The 27,903-nt window shown below is 42.2% G+C and overlaps 1 protein-coding gene across 4 annotated transcripts in view; it reads right to left on the bottom strand.

The window, feature by feature from the left end:
- Window positions 1-27,903, bottom strand: part of OSTF1 (osteoclast stimulating factor 1) — an 83,753-nt gene that overhangs the window by 16,852 nt on the left and 38,998 nt on the right. For 3 of the 4 annotated variants that reach the window (XM_060199304.1, XM_016193874.2, XM_016193875.2), the window contains exons 2-6: window positions 23,005-23,051; window positions 8,871-8,921; window positions 5,390-5,453; window positions 2,883-2,936; window positions 485-592 (exon numbers count right to left, since the gene is read on the bottom strand). In XM_060199304.1, coding sequence (XP_060055287.1) covers window positions 485-592; window positions 2,883-2,936; window positions 5,390-5,453; window positions 8,871-8,921; window positions 23,005-23,051 — 324 coding nt within the window. Of the gene's footprint in view, window positions 1-484; window positions 593-2,882; window positions 2,937-5,389; window positions 5,454-8,870; window positions 8,922-15,544; window positions 15,694-23,004; window positions 23,052-27,903 lie in introns of all 4 variants that reach the window. The other variant, XM_060199305.1, reaches the window with a different exon arrangement.

Here is a 27,903-nt window from a genome sequence, read left to right as displayed (position 1 = left end):
CACCTTTAACTGAGAGTGAGAGACTCATGGACAAGGAGGAAATTACTTAGAACATGGCTTTTGGCTGATGTTCTGAAGGACTTCAGATAATTCCATTCTTTTTTGTCATCTCTGTAACTCTGGCTCTTCTAGGTGAAGCTCATTTCCAACCACAAAGACATCTGTGTTTGTTTATTTATTTTTTTATTGCCACCAGGATTATCTCTGGGACTTGGTGCCTGCACTATGAGTCCATGACTCCTGGTGACCATGTTTATTTTCTATTTTATTTGACAGGACAGAGAGAAATTGAGGAGGGAGAAATAAAGAGAGAAAGAGGAAAAGATAACTGCAGACATGCTTCAATGCTCATAAAGCTTCTCTCCTGCAGGTGGGGACTGAGGACTTGAACCTGACAGGTCCTTGTGCAGGGCAATGAGTTAATTCAACCTGGTGTGCCACTGCCAGGCTGCAAAGACATCTATGATAAACAAAAAGATAGTACCTTTGTGGCCCCCGTGACAAGCCCAGTACAAGGCAGTGCTTCCTGCTTTGTCCAAACCGTTCACACCAACCCGGTTGTCCAGACACTCCCTCAGCCAGCTCAAGTTGCCTGAAAAACGTTGCATGTATAAGATCACAAGAACAGCATTTTTACATTTCTTCATTTTGTTTTTACACCAATTTAGTTTGCACAAATTCCCCATGGATTTCCGCCCCACCCCCAATGAATTAGTCAGCAAATCTGAAAAGAAGGCCTAAAGGATACTGCAGTATCTGTGGTACATTTTGACTTCTAATTTATTAATAGAAAGCATCAGCATCAATTTTTAATGGCAAGCTAATGGAAAGAGCTGTCTAAATGGGGTTTACTTAAGGTATTTTCACTCTGTAAAAACATTTTTTTTTTCCCTTCATGAAATTCTAGAACTTGGGAGGGTAGGGGGAACAATCAACCTAAGCACAAGCAGACACCATCTCATACTTAAAGTGTATTTTTCATTCTTTTTTTCCCCCTTTTTTTGTTGCTCTTGTTTTTTACTGTTGTTGTAGTTTTTATTGTTGTTATCATTGTTATTTAGAACAGAGAGAAATGGAGAGCGATGGGGAAGACAGAGAGAGGGAGAAAAGGACAGACACCTGCAGACCTGCTTCACCGCCTGTGAAGCGACTCCCTTGCAGGTGAGAAGCCAAGAGCTCGAACCAGGATCCTTATGCCGGTCCTTGTGCTTTGCGCCACGTGCGCTTAACCCGTTGGGCTACGGCCTGACTCCCCATTTTTCATTCTTTTTAAAAAATATTTATTTATTTATTTTCCCTTTTGTTGCTCTTGTTGTCTTTTTATTGTTGTCATAGTTATTATTGTTGTTATTGATGGCATTGTTGTTGGATAGGACAGAGAGAAATGGAGAGAGGAGGGGAAGACAGAGAGGGGGAGAGAAAGAAGACACCTGTAGACGTGCTTCACCGCCTGTGAAGTGACTCCCTTGCAGGTGGGGTGCCGGGGGCTCAAACCCGGATCCTTATGCCAGTCCTTGTGCTTTGCGCCACATGTGCTTAACCCGCTGTGCTACCGCCTGGCTCCCAGCATTTTTCATTTTTATAAGAAAATAAACACTAAATAATCTATTCAAAACTTGGACTCTTACCTGTCAAAAGCCCAATTTTTAATACAGCCTCCTCTAGCTAGTGCCTTATGTTCTTTAATTTATAAAGAATTGGCCATGGGCTAGTATAGTCCTTAACTTACAGTTTCTTCTTGAACATTCAGACTTCAAAAAGGTCTAAAATTGAGTGGAAGAGGGTCTCCTCATTTCAGTGGTGGGCTTACTCAGCTACAGCCCAACTGGTGTTTTTAGTGCTGGAGATTCCTGGTCATGGGGCTGTGCTGTACACTATAAAATGTTTTAACATCATCTCTACTCTCTCTACCCAAAGGAAACCAGCAGCATTCCCTAGTCATGACAGTCAAAATATCTCCAAATATTGCCCAAAATGCCCCTGGGAAGGTGTTAACTTTCAGTTGAGGGTAATGGAGATCATCGTCCTGATAATGATTCTCGACAAAGCCCATGCTATTTGTCCATCACCACAGGCCTCACCCCCATGACTTCCTCTCTCCATGGCTGCCCGCACCACACACACTGGCATTGCACAGCCTCCCTAAATACTGGCCTTTGACCAAACTGTCCTTCAGCCCCCAAGTCATTCCTTCTGGCTACTTTAGTCTGCTTCACTTAAATACACTGCATTGCCTTGTGATGGTCTGTTACACACACATCTCTCTCCCCAGGTACATTCTGAGCTCTGAGAGCCATAGACCAAGACTGCCTGAGTCTCTCTCTCTCTCTCTTTCTTCCTTTCTTAATTTTTTTTCTTTTACTAGTGATTTAATATTGATTTACAAAGTTATAAAATAATAAAAATATAATTCCATAATGTTGCCACCGCCAGAGTTCTGTATCCTCATCCCCTGCAATGGAAACTGCACTAGTTCTCCCATGGTCACATATATGTGTTGATTTAATATCTATAACTATATCTGCATGTATTGCCCTTTTTGCTTTTTCCTATGTTCCTGCCTTCACGGCCTTTCTAAATTACATCTATACTTGTTTTTCACCTGCCACAGAACACAGGATTTAGGTGAGTACTTAAAAGCATTTGTTAACTATAATTTTCAAAATCAAAACCACATTTATCTCTCTAGGATTAAAGATCAGAACAGAGACTGCCTTTGGTGGAGGCATGGGTTTACCTGGGAAGGGAGCTTCTGGAGATGAAAGAAATGTTTCAGATCTTGATCTGGACACTGATTACACAGGTTCACTCATCCAACTATATGATTAAAATCTGTGTAGTTCACCATATGACACGGCTCAGTCAGAAAGAATCACACCTACCTCTCTTTGCAGCCTCATGCAACGGATTGTCAATGGATTCTGCTTGCTCAGCCACTGTATTGAAAAGAAAAAAAAAAAAAACAGAGCCAATACTGGGCATGCTGCCTGGTAGATTCACTGAAGCCACTCCCTAATCATAGTTTCCAACTTCCTGAGACACTGGCCTTCAGCAGAACAACTCCATTTACTTAATGTGGATTTAAAAAAAAAAATCACAGAATAGACTGGGAGACAGCATCATGGTTCTGCAAAAAACTCATGCCTGAGGCTCTGAAGCCTCAGGTTCAATCCCCAGCACCATCATCAGCCAGAGCTAAGCAGTGCTCTGACAGTAGTAGTAGTAGTAATAATAATAATAATAATAATTAATAAATAAAAAATTTCAAAGAGCCAAACTAATATGTTTTGCACTAATAGATGTTGAATTATGTGTTAGATGAAACCAGTTTAGGCAATTAACTGGAATCAGAGACAAAAATGAATATACAGGGGCCGAACAGTAGCGCAGCAGGTTAAGCGCATGTGGTGCAAAGTGTAGGGACAGGAGTAAGGATCCCAGTTCGAGCCCCCAGCTCCCCACCTGCAGGGGAGTCGCTTCACAGGTGGTGAAGCAGGTCTGCAGGTGTCTCTCTTTCTCTCCCCCTCTCTGTCTTCCCCTCCTCTGTCTGTCCATTCCAACAACAACGACAACAATAATAGTAACTACAACACCAATGGACAACAAGGGAAACAAAGAAAGGGAAAAAATGGCCTCCAGGAGTAGTGGATTCATAGTGCAGGCACCGAGCACCAGCAATAACCCTGAGGGCAAAAAAAAAAATGAATATACAAATTAGCTAGAAGAATAAATAAAACCAAATAGATCCTTGGGGACAGGAGATGGCTATCCTGTAGAGTGAGGTCCTGGGTTCAAACTCAGGCACCACATGGGAGCATTATGGACATTAGGGAATCAGCTCCACAGATGGGAGGGCAGTACTGTGCTATTTCCTCTCTCTCTTTGCCTCCCCCACTCCTCCAACTCTGAAGAAGAAACAGAATGTTGAGACAGACCTATGGTATGCACAGTACTGGAGTCAGATAGACAAGAAACCACCTTGGTGACAAAATACACAAATGAAAACATTTGATGTTCATTTTTATATGCTGTCAACCCACCCCCAACTGGGAGACGGCTGAATAGAACCATCTCCCTGAGTATGAGCATGCTGGGGGTGGAGGGGTGCAGAGTAGGGGGCTGAGTGTTGTATGCTTTACATTGGGTTGTTCTAGATCTCCCCCACCAAGAAAATTGGATCAGTCCTGATAATTTCGGGGGCCACTTGGCCCCGCCCAAAAGAACCCAGAGAGGGTTCCTGAGTTCCAGAGTTAGAGAGAGTGCTTGGCGCAGCTGCGGGGAAAGAGGCAGCAGAGTTCTGTTTGGTGATTAGTTTGGTTTAGTTTATGAATCATTGTTCCTGAATAAAGAAATACAGCTTCCCTGCCTAGCCGTATGTCTCTGGTCGTCTCTGTTACCCGCCCGTGAAGCTAGCCCAGCCAGCTGGAGCCTCCGAATTTTAACAACAGCTGAAAGGCAGATAGTTTGCTTCCTATGTTCAGAAACCACGCTCAGCAGCCTATCTGTCACTGAGAAAGGTGGGCTCACTGTTTTAGAATCAGCAGGAGAGAGACTGTGTGAAGACTACTGTTCAGGGGGAAATACAGATCCACCGCCCTCCATAAAGGCCTCTCACTAGAAACTCTTTGGGCCATTGGAGGCCAAAGGCACAGAGCAGTATTTCATACCCTTGATGTCCATGGCAGGCTGAAAACAGTTATATGGCAAAGGCCGACTTGGGATTTCAAATGCTAGAGCACTGTAGTAATATAAAAGTCATTTTTAACCCAGAATGGAAGCACCATGAAATCAGGGCAAACAGGACCCCTCTATTGATCCCTGACACTTGACCCATTTTTTTTTCCCCCATCTTCCTTTCTCCTCTCACCTCCCCAAGAGCTTTGTTTGCAGTGTCATCCCTGAGTGGGGCTGGGGTGTGAGGTCACCAGCCCTACTGGGCTAGTCTAGCATTGAAAGAAACCTTAGAGTTTAAGCAAACTTCCTTATCATGCAAATGAAGAAACAGTTCCAGAGGTAACAGTTAAGTGCCTATGGCACCTTGTTACTAGGAAGCAGAAGAAACTAAATTACAACCTGGGACCCCTGTTTGCCAATCCTGTGTGTTCTTTTCACTTTGCTCTGGTCTGTTCCTCTTCTAACTAGAGATGGGCTCAAGGCAGGGACTGCGTATACTCCCCAAACTGCCTGAACAAGTGTTTAATGAACATCAGCAAGGCCATACTTACCACTGTTTTGTTTTTTTCTTTATTTAAAGATCCACTTATTTCCTTATGAGAGAGAACCAGAGCATCACCATTCATATATCCAATGTTAGGGATTGAACTCAGGGCCTCATGCTTGAGGGTCCCATGTTTTATCTATTGAGCTACCACGCAAGATACATGCTTACCATAGTTGCTTGGGATTAATCCCGTCCTTCCCTTGGAGGTGCCTTTCCACCAATTGGTGTCACTCTGGTGAAAGAAGAGATTGCATTCCATTATTTTTAAACACACTTGACTGGTGGGGCTCACCTGCCCCACTAACAATCCCAGCAGCCCTGGCCACACTGACAGTTTCCTCATTTCTTCCTGGACAGTCCTCTCTGCCCTTAACACTAAGCTTAACTCAGTGCTAGCATTGAAAGAAACCTTAGAAGTGAGTTCAAGCAAACCTCCTTATTATGCAAATGGAGGAACAGTTCCAGAGGAGTTTTCTCATTTTATTTTGGGCATGCTCCCCACTGTCAGCCACCACTAAGGTCAACGCATCACATGTCTGCACTAAGGTCAACGCATCACATGTCTGCCTGCCAGAAACCAAACTCATGGCTCCTTTTCTGTCAGAGCTGGAACTTCAAGGAAGTACAATTTCACCACTCCCAGGACAGCTGCTTCTTTTTTTTTTTTTTCCATTTGAGATAGAGGAACAGAGAGAGAAACATGAAGAGAGGGAGAGGGGTGGGACAGAGAGAATACAATTAAATCCATTTAATTCATTCATTCTGGCTTTGATTATCAGATATTGCTTTTACTACTTAATGTTATTACTGTGTAAAAGCTACAACTTCAAAGTTAGAACACCTAAGCAAGACATGATTTTTTAATGGGAGAGGTTATTTAATTTTACTGAACATAATTATGAGAAGGGCATAGTCAGGGATGTATCTGAGTAGGTAAGACTGGATTTTCTTTATTTTTGAATTTTTTATTTATAAAAAGGAAATAAAGTATGATTTTTAAAGTCTAGCTGACATCTATGCCCCCCCCCATCCTATCTCCCTCAGCCTTTACAGAAGAAATTTTTTTTTTAAGATTTTTTTTTGTTGTGGTGGTTTTCATTGTTGTTATTGCTGTCATTGTTGTTGGATAGGAATAGGACAGAGAGAAATGGAGAGAGGAGGGGAAGACAGAGGGGGAGAGAAAGACACCTGCAGACCTACTTCACCGCCTGTGAAGCGACTCCCCTGCAGGTGGGGAGCGGGGAGCTCGAACCGGGATCCTTATGCTGGTCCTTGCACTTCACGCCATGTGCACTTAACCTGCTGCGCTACTGCCCTGGCCTCTTTTTAAGGTTTTTTAACTGAAGTTAATAGGACAGGGATAAACTGAGAGGAAAAAGGACAGAGAGCGCAAGAGGGATAGAGATACTTGTAACCTGATTCAACACTTGTGAAGCTTCCCCCTTGTAGGAGAGGACTGAGGGCTTGAACCAGGATCCTTGCACATGGTAAGATGTGCACTTAACTAGGTGCAACACCCAGGCCCCAAAGGAAATCATTTGCAAAGTTTTCTTTTATTACTCTTTGTTTTAAATTAAGGAAGACAGGCACATGTATATCCTCTCAAATTAATGAAGGCACACAATCCAAAATTTTTCACTATGTCTTTTTTCACTTAAATTATTCTACAATATCATATATTGATAATCTTCTTTCAGAAGGATACTCAGAAGTAATAATAGGTGTAGGTGTGATACAGAAAGGATGTGAAGGCAGGACTGTAGAAATAAATGGGCAAATATATGTATAGATATGTAAATATAGACATAAAGTCAGCCCGTATCTGTGACCTGGAGAGAAGTCTTGGAGTTTCTGCTAGAAGGAGAAGGGAACACAGAATTCTGGTGGTGGGAACGGTGTGGAATTATACCACTATTATCTTATAAGTTTATAAATCATAATTAAAGCACTAACTAAATAAAAAAAGATAAACATCCATTATTATTCGTGGTTGGTGTGTGTGTGTGTTCAGGAAATGAATTTGGGCTTTCACTTTTTTTTTTAAATTTTTTTTTTTGCTATTCATTTATTCCCTTTTGTTGCCCTTGTTGTATTATTGTTGTAGTTGTTGTTGTTGTTACTGATGTTGTTGTTGTTGGATAGGACAGAGAGAAATGGAGAGAGGAGGGAAGACAGAGAAGGGGAGAGAAAGACACCTGCAGACCTACTTCACCGCCTGTGAAGTGACTCCACTGCAGGTGGGAAGCCGGGGCTTGAATCAGGATCCTTCCACCAGTTCTTGCGCTTTGCGCCACATGCGCTAAACCCGCTGTGCTACCGCTGGACTCCCTGGGCTTTCACATTTGCATTAACGCTAAATGGCTTCCTGGGAATAATTATTATTTTTTTGAATCTAGAGAGAGAGGAGAGATACTACAGCACTACCCCACCCCTATGGACCTGTCTTGGTGCTGCTACATGGTACTGGAACTCTAACTCAAGACCTCAAGCACTTGGACAGAATATTCACCACAGCAGAGATCCAAAACAGAGAAACACATGAAAAAATGCTCCAAGTCTCTGATTGTCAGAGAAATGCAAATAAAGACAACAATGAGATATCACTTCACTCCTGTGAGACTGTCATACATCAGAAAAGGTAACAGCAGCAAATGCTGGAGAGGGTGTGGGGTCAAAGGAACCCTCCTGCACTGCTGGTGGGAATGTCAATTTGTCCAACCTCTGTGGAGAACAGTCTGGAGAACTCTCACAAGGCTAGAAATGGACCTACCCTATGACCCTGCAATTCCTCCCCTGGGGATATATCCTAAGGAACCCAACACATCCATCCAAAAAGATCTGTGTACACATATGTTCTTGGCAGCACAATTTGTAATAGCCAAAACCTGGAAGCAACCCAGGTGTCCAACAACAGATGAGTGGCTGAGCAAGTAGTACTCTATATACACAGTGGAATATTACTCAGCTGTAAAAAATGGTGACTTCACCGTTTTCAGCCGATCTTGGATGGACCTTGAAAAAATCATGTTGAGTGAAATAAGTCAGAAACAGAAGGATGAATATGGGATGATCTCACTCTCAGGCAGAAGTTGAAAAACAAGATCAGAAAAGAAAACACAAGTAGAACCTGAAATGGAATTGGCATATTGCCCCCAAGTAAAAGACTCTGGGGTGGGTGGGTAGGGAGAATATAGGTCCATGAAGGATGATAAATGACATAGTGGGGGTTGTATTGTTAAATGGGAAACTGGGGAATGTTATGCATGTACAAACTATTGTATTTACTGTTGAATGTAAAACATTAATTCCCCAATAAAGAAATAAATTTTTAAAAAAAAGACCTCAAGCATAGTGAAGCATGTGCTCTCAGGGTGAGCTCCCATCATTCCATGTTATCACTTCATATTAACCCATTTGTGGATTAAACCACAGTTTATTGAAGTATTGTATTACTGGTATTACAAGTATTACAAGTTTATTCAAGTATTGTATTACAGGATTACTTCCAACCATACACCATTACAAACTGTGCTTAAAATTGTGTGTTTCTATATAAATAAACACTTGAATAATGCATATTAAGCCATGCAAGTCATACAGTATACATCTTAATTTACATGTAGTATTACAAAGTATTAGTGGTGCTTACCATGTCAGTAATGTAAATAATATCGCCTTCTTCAAAGTACAATTCATCTGGCTAAAAGGAAAAAAAAAATAAGTTTGATTCCATGCAATTTTTCAATGAATTAGAATACAGTGATCATAATATATACATAAATATATCTGGAATCCTAACATATCCTTATAAACAATATGGTTTATATATTTCGATCTGCTCATGAACCATATAACAAAGCATCTCTGACTTGCACATGTATAGGAATTTCCCCATTAGAAAGAATTATACACAATTAGGCAGGAGCAAGGAATTAAAGGGATACAGATTGGAAGAGAAGAAGTCAAACTCTCCCTATTTGCATATGACATGATAGTATACACAGAAAAACCTAAGGAATCCAGCAAGAAGCTTTTGGAAATCATCAGGCAATATAGTAAGGTGTCAGGATACAAAATTAATATTCAAGAGTCAGTGGCATTCCTCTATGCAAACACTAAGTTAGAAGAAATTGAAATCCAGAAATCAATTCCTTTTACTACAGCAACTAAAACAATAAAATATCTAGGAGTAAACCTAACCAAAGAAGTGAAAGACTTGTATACTGAAAATTATGAGTCACTACTCAAGGAAATTGAAAAAGACACAAAGAAGTGAAAAGATATTCCATGTTCATGGGTCAGTAGAATTAACATCATCAAAATGAATATACTACCCAGAGCCATCTACAAATTTAATGCTATCCCCATCAAGATCCCAATCACAGTTTTTAGGAGAATAGAACAAATGCTACAAATGTTTATCTGGAACCAGAAAAGACCTAGAATTGCCAAAACAATCTTGAGAAAAAAGAACAGAACTGGAGGCATCACACTCCCAGATCTCAAATTGTATTATAGGACCGTTGTCATCAAAACTGCTTGGTACTGGAACATGAATAGACACACTGACCAGTGGAATAGAATTGAGAGCCCAGAAGTGAGCCCCCACACCTATGGACATCTAATCTTTGACAAAGGGGCTCAGACTATAAAATGGGGAAAGCAGAGTCTCTTCAACAAATGGTGTTGGAAACAATGGGTTGAAACATGCAGAAGAATGAAACTGAACCACTGTATTTCACCAAACACAATTTGCACTTTTGTAAATTCCAAGTGGATCAAGGACTTGGAAGTTAAACCACAAACTATGAGATACTTAGAGGAAAATATTGGCAGAACTCTTTCCCGCATACATTTTAAAGACACCTTCAATGAAACGAATCCAATTACAAAGAAGACTAAGGCAAGTATAAACCTATGGGACTACATCAAACTAAAAAGCTTCTGCACAGCAAAAGAAACCACTACCCAAACCAAGAGACCCCTCACAGAATGGGAGAAGATCTTTACATGCCATACATCAGACAAGAGTTTAATAACCAACATATATAAAGAGCTTGCCAAACTCAACAACAAGACAACAAATAACCCCATCCAAAAATAAGGGGAGGACATGGACAGAATATTCACCACAGAAGAGATCCAAAAGGCCGAGAAACACATGAAAAAATGCTCCAAGTCTCTGATTGTCTGAGAAATGCAAATAAAGACAACAATGAGATACCACTTCACTCCTGTGAGAATGTCATACATCAGAAAAGGTAACAGCAGCAAATGCTGGAGAAGGTGTGGGGTCAAAGGAACCCTCCTGCACTGCTGGTGGGAATGTCAATTAGTCCAACCTCTGTGGAGAACAGTCTGGAGAACTCTCACAAGGCTAGAAATGGACTTACCCTATGATCCTGCAATTCCTCTCCTGGGGATATATCCTAAGGAACCCAACACATCCATCCAAAAAGATCTGTGTACACAAATGTTCTTGGCAGCACAATTTGTAATAGCCAAAACCTGGAAGCAACCCAGGTGTCCAACAACAGATGAGTGGCTGAGCAAGTTGTGCTCTATATACACAATGGAATACTACTCAGCTGTAAAAAATGGTGACTTCACCATTTTCAGCCGATCTTGGATGGACCTTGAAAAAATCATGTTGAGTGAAATAAGTCAGAAACAGAAGGATGAATATGGGATGATCTCACTCTCAGGCAGAAGTTGAAAAACAAGATCAGAAAAGAAAACACAAGTAGAACCTGAAATGGAATTGGCGTATTGCACCCAAGTAAAAGACTCTGGGTTGGGTGGGTGGGGAGAATACAGGTTCAAGAAGGATTCAGAGGACCTAGTGGGGGTTGTATTGTTATATGGGAAACTGGGGAATGTTATGCATGTATAAACTATTGTATTTACTGTTGAATGTAAAACATTAATTCCCCAATTTAAAAAAAGGAAAACAAATAAATTAGTACATTTTTCTTTAAAAAAAAAAAAAAGAATTATACATCTGAAAAAGCAGGATTCCCCAAGCACACATCTTATATTCTTCCACAATGAAAGCAAGCATTTAATATTAAAACAAAGTGTTCATAAAAATCCTTCCTTGTAAAAATTCCAAAGCATGATATATTGATCTATGTATATGTATATATGTGTGTATATATGCAAGTCTCTAGAATTACAACTGTGAAAAAATAGAATTTCATCTCTCTCTTCAATAATTAGAAGTCAGTCTTTCTAACCACATTCATATCAGCATCTTCTATCAGTTCATTCTGAGGAAACTATTACCCTCATCTCTTTGTGTTCAGAGAGAGCAAGTGTTTCATGTATGAAAATAGCTAATCTGGGAGTCGGGTGGTAGCGCAGCAGGTTAAGCGCACATGGCACATGGCATGAAGCAGAAAGACCAGCTGAAGGATCGCGGTTTGAGCCTGCAGCTCCCTACCTGCAGGTGAGTCACTTCACAGGTGGTGAAGCACGTCTACAGGTGTCTATCTTTCTCTCCCCCTCAATGTTTTCCCCTCCTCTCTCCATTTCTCTCTGTCCTATCCAACAATGACAACAACAACAACAACAATAATAACTATAGCAACAATAAAACAACAAGGGCAACAAAAGGGAAAATAAATGACACGATGGGGACAGGATGAAGCTGGATTCAGAGGAGAAGCTAGAACACAGCTAAGAAATCGCATTTTCCCAGAATTTGGCAAATTCAGGGCCTTGAAAAGACTTTCCTGGTTTTAGAGCCATCTCAGACCTATCTTATTATGTACTTTTCCAAGCATTTTGTCCATTTACATATTTCACAATGAATCCCCCTCAACCAATGCTTTCACTGAAGTGAGGCATCCTCCTCTATAATCCTGCCTCCTTCTAAAATTGCACCAGTCTATCTGAGTCCTCACATTTAATAACATCTTTTCAGCCTTGAATCAAGAAGGCACATTTTGGGAAAGTCCTAAACAAATAATGTAAGGTGAGGCTGAGTGGTAGCGCATTTGGTCGAGTGCACATGTTATAATGGGCAAGAACCCACATTCCAGCCCCTGGCCCCCACATGCAGGGAAAGCTTTACAAGTGGTGCAGCAATGTTGCAAGTGTCTCTCTCTGTGTCTGTCTGTGTCTATTTCTCTCTCTCTCTCTGTGTGTCTCTGTCTCTTTCTCTCCCCCTCCCCCTCTCCCTCCCCCTTTTGCCTCCAGGATTATTGCTGGGGCTCGGTGCCTGCATTATGAATTCATTGCTTCTGGAGGCTATTTTTTCCCTTTTGGTTGCCCTTGTTGTTTATTGTTGCTGTTGTTAATATTATTGTTGTTAGTATTATTGTTATTGGGTAGAACAGAGAGAAACCGAGAGAGAAATCGAGAGAGAAGTGGAAAAAAAGAGAGGGGAAGAGAGAGATAGACACCTGCAGACCTGCTTCACTGCCCATAAAGTGATCCCCCTGCAGGTGGGGAGCCGGGGAGCCGGGGGCCCGAACCGGGATTCTTACTCCAGTCCTTCTGCTTCACGCCATGTGCACTTAACCTGCTGCGCCATCACTCAGCACCCTCTCTATCACCCCCTTCCCTCTTGGATTCTGGCTGTCTCATGCAATAAATAAATGAAGATTTTTAAAAAAAGAGAAAAAATAAAATAAAAATAAACAAAAACATAAGATAAAAGGCACATACACATACCTTTGTGAACAGTTCTTCTAATGAATTAAGGAAGAATGAAGAGTTACTGTTTAGAGAGTAAAAGAGTTTTCTTCTGAGTTCATGAAAATATTTTGGACCAACATAGAGGTGGTGGTTACAAAATGTTGTCGAAGTACTAAATGCCACTGAACTGTTCACTTTGAAAGAGTTCATTCTCTATTATATGAATTTTACTTGAATTAAAATAAAGGCGGTCAGACCAGAAACAGTTAAAAACTTTTTAAAATTTTTATTTTATTTTACCAGAGCACTGCTCAGCACTGGCTTATGGTGATGCTGGGAATTGAACTTGGGATCTTTGGTTCCTCAGTCAGGAGTCTTTGCATAGTCACTAGCCACTAAGCTATCTCCCCAGACCAACAGTTAAACTATATTAATCACAAATTAAAAAAAAAATGTTTAGGGGGAAAAAAAACCTCTTAATGTCTTTTAAGCAATTCCTTCCTTCATGGTTTAGAATAGGTTATATTCTACATGCAGTCATTTCAATTCTTCTTGGCTGTTTCCATTTTTAAATAAATGGCTACTATTCAATAGAAAAGGCCCCTCCCCTTTTCTTGTCATCCTAAGAGAGTAGACAGTTTATTTTCTTTAGCTCCCAGACACACAGTGTTACTATCTATAAGATTTTTATCTCCTTACAAAGAAACTACAAGGGCAACGTTTCTTTTTGTTTTAGTAATTTATTTATTTTAGTGAGAGAGACAGAGAAAGACAGACACTGCTCAGCTCTGGCTTATGGTGGTACTGGGGACTGAACCAAGGACTTTGGAACCTCAGGTATTATTAATTAAAGTATTTTGCACAATCACTATTCTGTCTCCCCAGCCAAGTGGGGCAATATTTCTTAACTAGGCCAAGAAAAAAGTCCACCAAATTTTTCAGACTGTAGGGTGGCAATACATATAATAAGGTAATTACATGATTTTCAAAGTTCCATAGATTCTGCCTACAACTCTCACACTTTCCATTAAGAAGCCACTAGCACCACACTTGATGAAAATTATCTGATGGGGATCTACTTTTAAATTCTTGGCATCATTTTTATGGAACAGAAATAGGGAAACAGTGGGGCAATCAAGTAAAGTCTTTTTATGTCCAGTTGGTTCGTTGTTTCTAACCACACTACTCCTTCCCCTTCTCTTTGAAGAAACTCAAGGTACCAAACATGTAAACTACAGGCCACCAGGATATGAAAGTAGCGCAGCATGGTAACATATTCTCATTCAGACTCCATATATTTTGGTAACATACCTTTTCTTTTTTTTTTTTTTTGCCTCCAGGGTTACTGTTGGGGCTTAGTGCCTGCACCATGAATCCACTGCTCCTGAAGGCCATTATCCCCCCTTTTGTTGCCCTTGTTGTTGTAGCCTTATTGTAGTTATTATTGTTACTGTTGATGCCATTCGTTGTTGGATAGGACAGAGAGAAATGGAGCGAGGAGGGGAAGACAGAGAGGGGAAGAGAAAGATAGACACCCGCCGACCTGCTTCACTGCCTGTGAAGCGACTCCCTGCAGGTGGGGAGCCGGGGGCTCAAACCAGGATCCTTACACTGGTCCTTGTGCTTTGTACCACGTGTACTTAACCTGCTGCGCTACCTCCCGACCCCGTGACATACCATTTCTAAGGCATTAAGCTTTCTAGCTTAGGAAAACATTATTTTATGAAAAATGTTATAATTATGAATATATATTTGAAATCTTTCATATTCATCAACAGAGGCCCAAAAATTAATTTAAAAAAAAAAAAAGCGGTCTGGGAGGTGTCTCAGTGGATAAAGCACTGGATTCTCAACCATGAGGTCCTGAGTTCGATCCCCGGCAGCACATGTACCAGAGTGATGTCTGGTTCTTTCTCTCCTATCTTTCTCATAAATGAATGAATGAATGAATGAATGAATGAATGAATGAATGAATGAATAAATAAACAATTCTTTAAAAAAATTTAAAAATCAGGTTGCCCAAAGATGCCTTTATTTACCACTTTGTAATATGCATTATGTGCCTAGCACTGGTCCAGACACTCATACAAATTAATTCACTTAGTCAGCATCAGCAGCACTTTGTGACATGGGCTATGATCGTCACTTTGCCAAAAACAGAGGACAAGCACAGGTGGACTCATACCTGTCATGACTGTCAAATTCTGAAGGCCCTGTACCACTGCCACGATTTCATACACAGCATTACTGGTCATCACAATGTCACAACTGGCTTAAAGGGTGGTGACCGTGGTAAATACCTGTGGTTTCACACCTCGAGCCTGCCTCTAGTTTCCCCTCCTGCTCACACAACACAGTGTAACAAAAACAGCTGATTTATTTGGTACGTACAAAGCATACTTGGCCTATTTTCTTCCCACAGACCACTGGGCAGGGTGGAATACTGGGTACAAACTCCACTCCACAACCCAGCACAGAAAGGTGGGAGGACTTGCCACAAGCCACACAGCCACAGTCAGGGCTGGGCTCCTGACTAGGCTTTCCGGAACCCTCTCCTGAGCTTACTCCTCTGTATCTGGCACTGGAAACCTAGGAGTGCCCAGCCAACAGCGCATCACAGAGCTGGCCCTGCTAGCTGGGAGCTCAGTGCACCCTAGCAGCCCAGAAACACTATGCTCTTACCCCAGTCCACAGACACTGGCCTATCCAGCCCATCCAGATCTCAGCATGGCAGCTTCCTGGGCTGGGCTGGGAGTAGGAAGAACAGTCGAGCAGAGCTGGGTGGGAAGGACAGCCTGGCCTCCCACAGGACAGATGAAAAGTGGGCTGGCCTATCCCACCAGGGAAAGATAAAAGCAGACTGTGGGTATGGATCAAACTGCCAAAACCTATATTCAGCAGAAAAGCAATTATAAGAGGCGAGAACTCCCACCTTATACACCCCAAAAAGAAATTTGGTTCATACTCCCAGAGGGGTAACCAATAGTAAACCAGAGGGCTCTGAACCCTGATTCCAAGAGCCAGAGCATTTATCACCAGGAATCTTGTTTTTATACCATTAATGAAAGGGAAGCTAATCTGGAAAACACCAGAGGAAGCCAGGCACTATTTCCCTTAGCTGAGAGAGAAGAAAAGAGAAAAGACACCCAGTGTTGGTATGCTTCTAAATTCTGCTTCTAAGACCCCTTCTGTTTCATTGGTTTAATCCCCCCTGCTTAACACTGTATTCTATTACATAACCACTGTTAACTAAGCACCACCTGCCTCCAGGGCACTGGTTTGATCCTCACTGTTTTGCACGCTTTTTCCTTCTCCCCACCCCCTATCCTACGTACATCCTCTTTGGACCTGACTCTTCCGCCTCAGGATATATAAGGGCAGGATTGTGACTAGAGATAGCAGCTTAGATTGCTGCAATACCACTCAGCCATGAGTCCCTGGTCGTCTCCCTCTCCCGCCCGCGAAGCTAGCCCGACAACCCAGAAGTAGTAATAAATGTAGGGGTGACTTAGAATGGAACTGAAGGCAGGGCCATTGAAAAAAAATGTTAAGAAAAAAAATTACATATACATATAAAATCAGCCCATATGGGTGACCTTGGGAGAACTACTGCAGTTTCCAGTGGAAGGGATGGGGACACAGAACCCTGGGGCTGGGAACCATATGGAATCATACACTTATTATCGTATAATTTTGTAAATCTATATTAACTCACTAATAAATAAGGAGAAAGAGAGAGAGCAGAAGCTGCCTCAGGAATCACCACACCTGGAGCTGGGCAGTGCTCAGCCCACCCCGAAGGTGGACACTTCACTGAGTGCTGAGTGCAGGGCACCCTGGGAGCCACATATATTGACAATGCTCACGCATAGTCCAGCTCAGCACTTTATCGTTTCTCCTAGTCTTTGTGCCTTTAAGCAGGCAGACAGTTTGGCATGTCCCCAGGGATATCCTTCCCCTTCACATACACACACACCACCACCACCACCACCACCACCACCAAGAGGAGACTACATGTTAACAGGGAAGGGAGACTAAATTGAGCTCCCAGAAATGTCTACCCGAGACTCACTCAGAACAAAAGATGCACAGCCCATGAGGAGGCAGAGTGGGGAAAGCCTCAGACTCTCTCAAGCATGAGATCCTGTTCAAGCCCAGCATAGCATGTGCTAGAGAGATACTCTGGTGCGAGCACGATCCCGAGCACGATCCCCCATCTCTTGTGCACACACATGTGCTCTTTTTCTCTCATTAATAAATTAAAATATAAATCTTTTTTTTTTTTTTTGCCTCCAGGATTATTGCAGGGGCTCAGTGCCTACACCATGAATCCACTACTGTTGGAGGTCATTTTTCCCCCTTTTGTTGCCCTTGTTGTTGTAGCCTTGTTGTGGTTATTATTGTTGTTGTTGATGTCATTTGTTGTTGGATAGGACAGAGAGAAATGGAGAGGAGGGGAAGACAGAGAGAGGGAGAGAAAGACACCTGCAGACCTGCTTCACTGCCTGTGAAGTGACTCCCCTGCAGGTGGGGAGCTGGGGGCTCGAACCAGGATCCTTACACTGGTCCTTGCACTTTGCACCATGTGCGCTACCCCCCAACCCCCGTAAATCTCTTAAGATGGAATAGAAAAAAGGTGTGACTGTCCTAGTTCTCGAGTAATATCAAAATACCAAACAAATGGTATCGCACACAAACTGAAGCAGAGAGGTCTCTGGGAACTAGGGGCTACCTGTTGGGCCGGACAATTCTCTGTAAACCTAGGATTAAGACCACTGAGTAGGGGCACAACCAGCAGAGTGCATATGTTACTATGAGTGAGGACCCAGGTTCAAGCTCCCAGTCTCCCACCTGCAGGGGGAAGCTTCACAAGCTGTGTCTCACTCCTGCTCTCCCCACCTCGATATACCTACTTCTCTGTCTCTAGCAGAAAAGAAAAAGATTGAGGGGAGGTAGAGAGAGGTGGATGGTAGGGAGAGACAGTAGGGTGTCTGGTAGTTATTACTGTCTCCCCAGCAAACAGCCAGATTGATAGTATTGCTCTGCAGCCTGAGAGCCTTTGGATCCATGATATTTGAAAACTTAATAACACTGTAATATGAGATACTCAAAAGAAACCTAATAATCTAAGTGTTTATTTTCTTTATTTTTAAAAAACATTTTTATTTATTTATTATTGGATAGAGACAGAGAGAAAATGAGAGGGGAAGGAGAGGTAGAGAGGGGGAGAGACAGAGAGATACCTGCAGTCCTGCCTCACCACTCATGAAGCTTTCCCCCTTGCAGGTGGGGGCCAGAGGCTTGAACCTGGGTCCTTGCACACTGTAATGTGTGCGCTTAATCAGGTGTGCTACCGCCTGACGCCCTTTCTAAGTGTTTATTTTCTTCTGTTCAATAATAACTAAGATTTTGTTTATAAATCGGGAAGTCAATAGTTTGCAGTAAAGTTGTTGACACGTGGGTATGAGATCATCTCGCCATGATAGGTATCTACAAAGCACTCTCATCACCACTTTAGGTCCCCCTCCACCAATATGCACCAGGACCCAAGCCCGCCCTTTCCCCATATCTCTCCCTAACCTTGTTCCCCAGAGTTCTTTGCTTTGGTGCAATACACCAAAGCAATTCAAGTTTTAGTGTGTGTTTCTCCATTTTCTTCTTGTTTCTTAAGATCTGTCCATGAGTGAGATCATCCCATATTCATTCTTCTCTTTCCTTCAAGCTCCATGCGAGATGAGGTGAAGGTGACTTCATCATTCTTAACAACTGTGTAGTATTCCTGTGTGTGTGTGTGTGTGTGTACCACATCTTTATTAGCCACTTATCAGACAAAAGGTTAATAACCAAAATAAACCAAAATTTCACCAAACTCAGCAATCCAAAAAAAGGGTGTGACTGTTCTAGTTCTGGAATAATATCAAAAATATCTTATCTAAAAGTAGAGAGAGGATATGGATAGAAGATTCACCAAAGATAAGATCTAAAGGGCCAGTAAACATATGAAAAAAAATGCTCAAAGTCACTGATTATCAAAGAAATGCAAATAAAGACAATAATAAGATACCACTTTACTCTTTTGAGAATTCCATACATCAGAAAAGATAGTCAGGACAAATGCTGACTGGGTTGGGGAAGGGTAAAGGAATCTTCCTGCACTGCAGGTAGAAATGTAAATTGTTCTAAACCCTGTGGAAAGCAGTCTGGAGAACTCTCACAAGGCTAGAAATGGATCTATCCTACGACCTTGCAATTCCTCTCCTGGGAATATATCCTAAGGAATCAAAAGTGCCCATCCAAAGAGATATGTGTATATCTATGTCCAAAACAGCACAATTTGTAATAGCCAAAACTTGGAAATGACTAAGATTTTTTTTTTTTAAGCATTAGAGAGACTCCATCCTAAAGCAGAACTGGAATTCAATTAATCAGTACATCAACTAATGAAAAATATCTCTTGGGATGCATTGGATCGACCTTCTCATGGTGCATCCCGTGAGTACCCATTCATTGGGGAAACTGACGATCCTTCCTAGCCGACTGAATCCACATGGATCCCAGTCACTTTCAAAGCCAGCAACAAGCAGCTCCTGACAGCTTTCAACCTGACCTGTTGACTGGCTACGGAAGAAGGGCAAATGCTAGAAGAAGAGCCAGACTGAAGTGAGCCAGGAGGGAATAGAGCAGAGTCCAATAGGACTGGGTCACACAGGATTCCATCCTCAATCAAATAAAGAGCTGAAGCAGGAGGGGCCAGGAGGTGGCACACCTGGTTAAGTGCACACACTATAGCATGGAAGGATCCAGGTTCAAGCCCCTGGTCCCTACCTGCAGGGGGAAAGTTTCACAAGTGGTAAAGCAGGGCTGCAGGTGTCTCTCTGTCTCTCTCCATCTCTATCTCCTCCTCCCTTCAATTTCTCTCGTCTCTATCCAATAAATAAATAAATAAATAAGAGCTGGAGCAGATGATGAAATCAGATCTATTTGAGGATCGACTCATCAAGGAGAAGAATACCGCAGAAGGGAGATGCTGTTGCCTAAGAGAGGAAGAGCAAGCCAGGAGGAAGCAAAGAAAGAGGAGGCCGTGGTCAGGAAGAAAAGACAAAAAAGAGCTGACAGGATATTGAGGGGAGGCAGAGACAGTAGAAGAGTCAGAATGAACTGAGTAAGTGCAGGTCCCGTTTTCAGTTAGGGACTAGGCAGAGACAAGTCAGAGAAGAGGCAGAGACTAATCAGAGACTAGTCAGAGACTAGGAGTCATATCAGCGACCAGGAAGAGACCAGGCAAAGAAATGGAGTGTTTATTGATTGCCCAGGCAACTGCTGACTACTTCCCCTCCCCACCACCACTCCTACAACCTCAGGGGTCACGTAAACCAGGAAAAAATTGATTAGAAGCAGAAGTCAGAGCCGCATGGTGACACACCCGGTTAAGTATGAAGCATAAAGTATGAAGCACAGGGACCCACACAAGGATCCTGTTTCAAGCCCCTGGCTGGCTCCCTACCTGTAGGGGAATCACTTTACAAGTAGAGAGGCAGGTCTGCAGGTGTCTATCTTTCTCTCTCTCTATCTTCCCCTTCCCTCTCAATTTCTATCCAGTAAAATGGAAAAAGTAGCCTCCAGGTGCAGTGGATTCATAGTACAGGCACCAAGCCCCAGCAATAACCCTGGAGGCAAGTAAATAAATATTTAAAAAAAGAAATAAAATCTTAAAAAAAAAAAAAAGCAGAAGCCAGCAAAGATAGCTCCCTAAGAGCAGGGTACAAAGACAACTTCTGGGCCTCATCCATCCATTCCTCTTGGATGTTGCACACAAAATCCAACTGCTATAGTCCAAACCCTCAATTCCTCAGAATGAAAAACTATTTGAAGACAGGTTCTTTAGAGAGAGAATTAAGTAAAAATGAGGAGGTCAGAGTTGGGCCCTAATGCAATCTGACCTGGACTTTTAAGAAGAGGGGATGAGGGCTTGGGATAAGTAAAGAGAAATGACCACATAAGGGCTCAGAAGGAAGATAGTCATCTACAAATCAAGAAGAGAAGTCTCAGAAAAGGCCAACCTTAATTTCCTACTTGTTTCTGTCCATTTATTTGTTTGTTTATTATTAGGAGACAGAAAATGAAAGGTAAAGAATAATGGGGAGAACCAGAGAACTGCTCAACTCTGGCTTAAGATGGTGCTGGGGACTGAACCTGGGACTTGGTGGGTCCTCAGGCATGCAAGTTGGCGCTCAAACAGACCGAGCTATTTCCCTGGTCCCAATCTCCCAATTCTAAGTCTCTACAAATATGAGAAAATACATCTCCACAGCTTAAGCTGTACAGTATGAGCAGTTTGGCTATAACAGCAACATTATCCAACCTCACCAACACAAGGAAGACAGCACTGGCATTTCTGGGTGAAAAGAATAAAAACCTGACAGACTTATCGCCTCCCTCCCAACCTTTCTTGTTTCAGAAGCACTTTGCTGATGACATCTTGGGAGAACTCATTAGAACATGCTCAGTCCTTGCATTCCAAACAGCCTGGCTCACCAGGTAGCCCACTTTTCAAATTGATCTCCTCTTGTTTACAGCAAGGTTCTATTGTAGCATGATTCATATTATTCCCCACTTTCAATGAGGAAAGAAAAGGCTTTGAGGTACAGTATTAATGTCATCCCCTTTTTTTTTTTTTTCCAAATGAGGAAAACATTAGCCTCATGGTCAAGAGCATTAATACAGAGAGTAAATGTCAGCTGTGGAATGTGAAGGCAGGCTCTGGTACTGAAGGCAGTGGATCTGTGCTCAGTGGAGGTACTTCCTCTAAGGACAACGAGGTCTGGGAGAAATCAGAAAAAGGTAGTAGCAAATATCCACGGAAGACAGGATGCATCTCTAGCATGGAAGAGAGAAAAGGCAATGAGAGTAGGCATCTCTTCCCGATTTCTTTCTCCTTTGCTTCCTGTCTGGATTCCTACTTCCATTCTTCTCCTAGATGGTTTCCCACCTCTTAGGTAGATTCATTCAGTCTAAAATGTCAATGCCTAACTACTCTTGTATTCAAAAGCCTCTAACTGTTTCCATCACACCCAGAGCAAAATCTAAGTGAGGCCCGCAAGATCATCATCCTTCACAGGCCTTCCTGAATTCATCTCCTACCCCTCTCCCTTATTTGTAGTTTACCTGCCCCATTGTCCTCCCAAACCTTTGCAGAACTCACCAAATATCCTGTCATTCTGTGCCCTCCCATTAGGTCTTTGCTCAGACAGTACCTTTATGGAAAACCATCCCTGAACAAATCCTGGCAGCCACTTTTTCCCTTTTTTTTTTTTTCTTTCTTTTCAATTTTATTTGATAGGACAGAGAGAAAATGAGAGTGGAGGGGGAAAGAAAGAGGGAGAGAGAAAGAGAGACACCTGCAGACCTCCTTCACTGCTCATGAAGTGTCCCTACTGCAGGGGGTTGGGGGGGGCTCCAACCTGGGTCTTTGCACACAGTACTATGTACGCTTAGCTGTGTGTGCCAGCACCTGACACCCCCCCCCCACCGCCACCCTTATTTTTCTTCATGGTCCTTACCTGTCAGGCTCTGTCAGTCAAACTGATTTATCTCCTTACTGTCTGTCTCTTCCCACTGGGACCTGAGTTCCATGAGGCTGTCCTTTCTGCTCTCACTGTGCTACCCCCAAATCCTCAACCAGTCCATACCTGGGCTCTCTAGCCAGTGGATAAACACAGATCTGCAGCTCAGTATCAGAGACTTGGATATCCGAGGAAGAATCTAAGGCAGAGTCATGTGCTTTATGTGGGGGTCACTTGGTGGTTTCAATATGGGTGATGTCACAGTGTGGGGAGAAGCCAGAAGAGCTGGACAGACGACCCTGAGACATGGGTGGCAACAGCCAGCAGCTCAGTGTTTACACTTCCCAACTGGGAAGAGAATGGACATCCAGTCCTGTGGAAGATGTATTGTCTGCTAATGGAAAGGCTGTGTTAACACCTGTACTACAGACCATTAACCCCTCACACCCTCCCCCCCCACACACACAAAGTGAGGGAAAACAAACAAGGAAGAGCAGACCACTTAGTTGAGAGGAAGTATCAGTAGATTCATCTTACATGCTTGCCTCAATTCAAAAGTTAAAATAACTGAATACTTACAGTTCTGGGTTCAAATGTATACAGAGCTCTGAATACTTTAACTTGTCCTAAAATAGAAAAGGAAAAAAACAATAGATGATCAATTCTTTCATTTCTAAATTTGCCCCCAAACCTACTATCCATGCTATCCTTCCTAATTCCCTAATAAAATCCCATGTGATTTTGACTATGTCTCCATAACATCCTCTATTAGAATCACTAATTCAAGGGCAGAAAACACTGATGTGTTCAATTTCCCAGCACCTACTTGGCATATAGTATTTTCCTTTTTATCTTTATTTATTTCTACTGAGACACTGCTGCTCAGCTCTAGCTTGAACCTAGGACCTTTGGTGCCTCAGGCACGAAAGTCTCTGCATATCCATCACAGCCATCATAGCCCATCATGCTATCTCCCCAGCCCAATGGCATATAGTAAGAACTTATTAAATGTGCACTAAGTGAGTATGTAAGTAAAAGAACAGACTCAAATAGGGTAGGAAAAGAAAAGTAAAGATGGTGCAAAAAGATCTCTATAAAATAGATTTAGAAGGAGTAAGGGAACAGAAGAAATCCCTCTTAAGACATTTCACAGTTCAAATTCAGCACTGGAAGGACTTTCACAGAGACCATCTAGTAAAGCGACTAAAAGATTCAGATTCAGGGAGTCGGGCTGTAGCGCAGCGGGTTAAGCGCAGGTGGCGCAAAGCACAAGGACCGGCATAAGGATCCCGGTTCGAACCCCGGCTCCCCACCTGCAGGGGAGTCGCTTCACAGGCGATGAAGCAGGTCTGCAGGTGTCTGTCTTTCTCTCCTCCTCTCTGTCTTCCCCTCCTCTCTCCATTTATCTCTGTCCTATCCAACGACAACAACAATAATAACTACAACAATAAAACAACAAGGGCAACAAAAGGGAATAAATAAATAAAATAAATATAAAAAAAAAAGATTCAGATTCAGTCCTTTGCACCACCAGAAGCCAGAGTGGGAGTGGGGCAGGGGTAGAGAGAAAAGAAAAGAAAAAGGAATGGGAACAGGCTCAAATAGTTTTGAAAATGTCTGAAAACTAATAGATTATCTCCATGCAATAGGCAATAAGTTTTATTCACTGCTGAATAAGTTATCTTCCTGATTAAAAGGTTACACATCTGTGCCAGGCACGTGAAACACTTGAACACTTGAAATGTGGCCAGCATGACTGAGGAGATGACGTGGAAACATTCTCTGATTTTAATTAAATCAAACTGTCACAAGAGACTGGTGGCTAGTAGTACTAAGTGGTGCAGGTTTAGAACTTCAGGACCTAGGGGTGGGGAAGGTAGTGTAATGTCAATCCCCAGTACCAACACAAGTCAGAGAAGAGCAGAAAGCTCTGGTAAAGAAAGAAAGAGAGAGAGAAAAGAGAGAGAGAGAGAGAAAGAAAGGGAGAAAGAAAGAAAGAATGAGAGAGAGAGAAAGAAAGAAAGAGGGAAAAAGAAAGAAAAAGAGAGAAAGAAAGAAAGGGAGAGAGAAAGAAAGGAAGAAAGAAAGGGAGAAAGAAAGAGAGAGAGAAAGAAAGAAAGAAAGAAAGAAAGAGAGAAAAGAAGAAAAAGAGTATCACGACATTGGAAACAATGTAGTGCCCATTAAGAAAAAACTACATAAACCAACTGGCCTGACCAGATGATACTTAATAAAAAAAAAAAAAAAAAAAGCTACAGACACAGACACACTGACAGCAAAGAGTTACAAAAAAAGAGAGAGAGAAAGAGAGAGAAAAAGAATCCAGTTGTAGCACTAAATGCCAACTACCATCTCATTTCTGTCAACAAAGCACAAATACATGAACCTTGAATGATGACACCAATTCCTGGGGATTATCAATTGTTTGTTCCACGTACTATTTATATTCATCGCACTGAGCAAATACAACTTTTTTTTTTTTTAAGATTTACTTTTTAACTATCAAGAGAAAGAAAGTGAACCAAAACATCATTCTGGTACAAGTTATTCTCAGGATTGAACTCAAGACCTTATGCTTGTAAATTCAATGTTCTAGTCACTGTACCACCTTCCAAGCCATGTGTGCCAGTTTTATAATCAGCTAAACCATTACAGATACTTTGGGGATGAAAGAAGATCATTCTCTCTTTTCTGTCATAATACAGAACAACAGCTCAGGTCTCTACAAAAGGTTGGTTGGTTTGCTTGTTTTTCCCTCCCCACCTGAAGTCTGGTTCCACTTCAAACTAGAGGTTAATAGGCAGAGAAGCAAAAGCAAAAAATCTTTCTTGTTTAGAGTTTGTCTTTTACCCACACCCAGAGACCTTAGAAAAGAAACATTCAACAGGAAGGAGGAGTTGCCAGGAGAAATAATTTCTGCTGATGTGATTGTCTCTCAGAGAGGGAATATAGTTATCTTGGTGACAACTTTCTAAAGAGAAATTATACAGGGAAGCAGCCTTCTCACCGCCAAAATCAGTCATAACAGAACTGTCTTGTTCCTTGAAGGAAATAGCAGAAATAGCATGTGCCCTGGCTAACTTGGGAGCATGATGTAATGTGACTTAATCAGTTTAATTAAGTCAATCAAAATTAACAAGCCTAAAAGAAAAAAAAAAAAAAACCTGGACTTTGGCCAAGTCACTGACTTTTGTGATTGTGTCTTTTGTGACTAAAAAAAAAGGGGGGGGGGGTGGGCGGTAGCGCAGTCGCTAAAGCGCAGGTGGTGCAAAGCTCAAGGACCGGTGCACGGATCCCGGTTCAAGCTCCCAGCTCCCCACCTGCAGGGGAGTCACTTCACAGGCGGTGAAGCAGGTCTGCAGGTGTCTGTCTTTCTCTCCCCCTCTCTGTCTTCCCCTCCTCTCTCCATTTCTCTCTGTCCTATCCAACAACAATGACAATAATGACTACAATAAAACAAGGGCAACAAAAGGGAATAAATAAATAAATAAGTTCATGACAAAAAGGAAGTAGCGCTGGCATTTTCATTTTTATTTATATCAAACATATAACAGCAGGCAATTCTCTAGGCTACTCTGCAAAAAAGATTGTGTGTAAACCCATAGAAGAGAACTGTGCATACATGATTCTGTCTGTCTATTCATGTTAGGCCGGTTATTCTCCTGTGAGTGTCTTTTAATCAATATGCTACACAAATTCTGGACCTCAACTTATTCCATTCTCAAAAGTAAATCGAGGGGTCAGGGGAAAATATCATAATGATCATACAAAAAAACTTCTCATGCCTGAGGATTCAAGATTCCAAGCTGAATCCTCTGTACCACCATAAGCCAGAGCTGAATAGGGATATAATAATAAATAAGTGAGTTAAAGAGATGTGAAAAAAATCAACATAAATAGCCAGATATTATGGAAAATGTATACAAGAATAAATTACTTTAATGACTATAGTAAAACTATCCATGGATGTGCTCTAATAATAACACTTGGGGGTCTGGTGGTGGCACACCAGGTTAAGCACAGACAGTATGAAATACAAAGACCTGCGAGAGGATCCCAGTTTCAGCCCCTGGCTCTCCACCTGCGGAGGGGTCGTTCCACAAGCAATGAAGAAGGACTGCAGGTGCCTCTCTTTCTCTCCTCTGCATCTCCCCTTCCCTCACTGTTTCTCGCCATCCTATCCAATTAAAAAAAAAAAAAAAAAAGGCCTCCAAGAGCAGTGGATTTGTAGTGCAGGCACCAAAGTCCAGTAATAACCTTGGAGGCAAAAAATAATAATAATAATATTTAATTCACTTTGCATACCCTATTTAATTCAATGATGAGCACAGTTTAGAGTATTGTGGGAAAGAAATAAAAGCACTTTTTGTGTCTCCTCCTCCTCCTCCTCCCCCTTTTCCTTTTTTTTAACCAGAGCACTGCTCAGTTCTGGCTTATAGTGGTGTAGAGTACTGAACCTGGAACTTTGGAACCTCTGGCATGACAGTCTTTTTGCATGACCATTATGCTATCTCCTATGCCCTCTTTTTAAATCTTTTTGGGTAGAGACTGAGAAAAATTGAGAGAGAATGGGGAGATGGAGGGAGAGAGAGAAAGAGAGGGAGAGAGAGAGAGAGACCTGCAGTACTGCTTCACTTCTCAGGAAGCTTCCCCCCTGCAGGTGGGGGCTGAAGGCTTGAACCCTGGTCCTTTGGCATTTTAATATGTGTGCTCTACTGCCTGGTCCCTCAAAAACACTGTTTATATAGCATAGCTTTGATAACATATTAAAATAATAATAATAATAATAGGGTTTTCATAATAGCTTACTTGGGTAGTATGTTGTTTTAAAAGCCATGTATGCAACCCATTTTCAAGCAGGGTCCCTAATGCATTGAAGGAAGCTCTGGGTGTGTGTGTGTGTGTGTGTGTGTGTGTGTGTGTGTGTGTGTGTGTGTGTGTGTGTGTGTGTGTGTGTGTGTGTGTCTTTCTCTCTCTGGCTGCCTCTATCAGGCCAGAGTAAGTTCCAGAGTTGAGCCAAAGCAAACAAATAAATGAACACATTTTAAAGAGCTTATGATGATCAGTTTAAGAAAAGTAAATTCACAGATATAAAATTGAAGGAAGGCTGAAGTGGATGTCAGTTCTCACAGAAGTCTGGTTGCACCCATAAAGAATGAAAACACAGCAGAGCAGACTGCATGAATCACCTGAAGTCATCCCGGAGTCTGCTCTGTTCAGGCTGGAAGGGGCCAGGCTTTTGCCTGCTGCACTCTAAGTCCCTCATGTGATGGGATCTCAGCACTCTAGCAGGCAGCCTCCCAAGCAAGCAAGGTAAGGCAGCTCCCAGCAGCCTGCTGACTTCCCCCACCCTGCCAGCACCCCTCTACCTGCAGCTGCCGCTGCTGAGACCATCACCTATCCTCAACAGAACTCTGTCCTCTAATGTAAGAGTGACCCCAGATCCCAAAAGCTAGAGCAGCAGACGGCATGAGGGTG

The sequence above is a fragment of the Erinaceus europaeus genome, chromosome 10 (assembly GCF_950295315.1).
Source record: "Erinaceus europaeus chromosome 10, mEriEur2.1, whole genome shotgun sequence".
Taxonomy (NCBI): Eukaryota; Metazoa; Chordata; class Mammalia; order Eulipotyphla; family Erinaceidae; genus Erinaceus; species Erinaceus europaeus.
The sequence above is the reverse complement of the archived record's forward strand: the minus strand, read 5'-3'. Positions and strand labels throughout refer to the sequence as shown.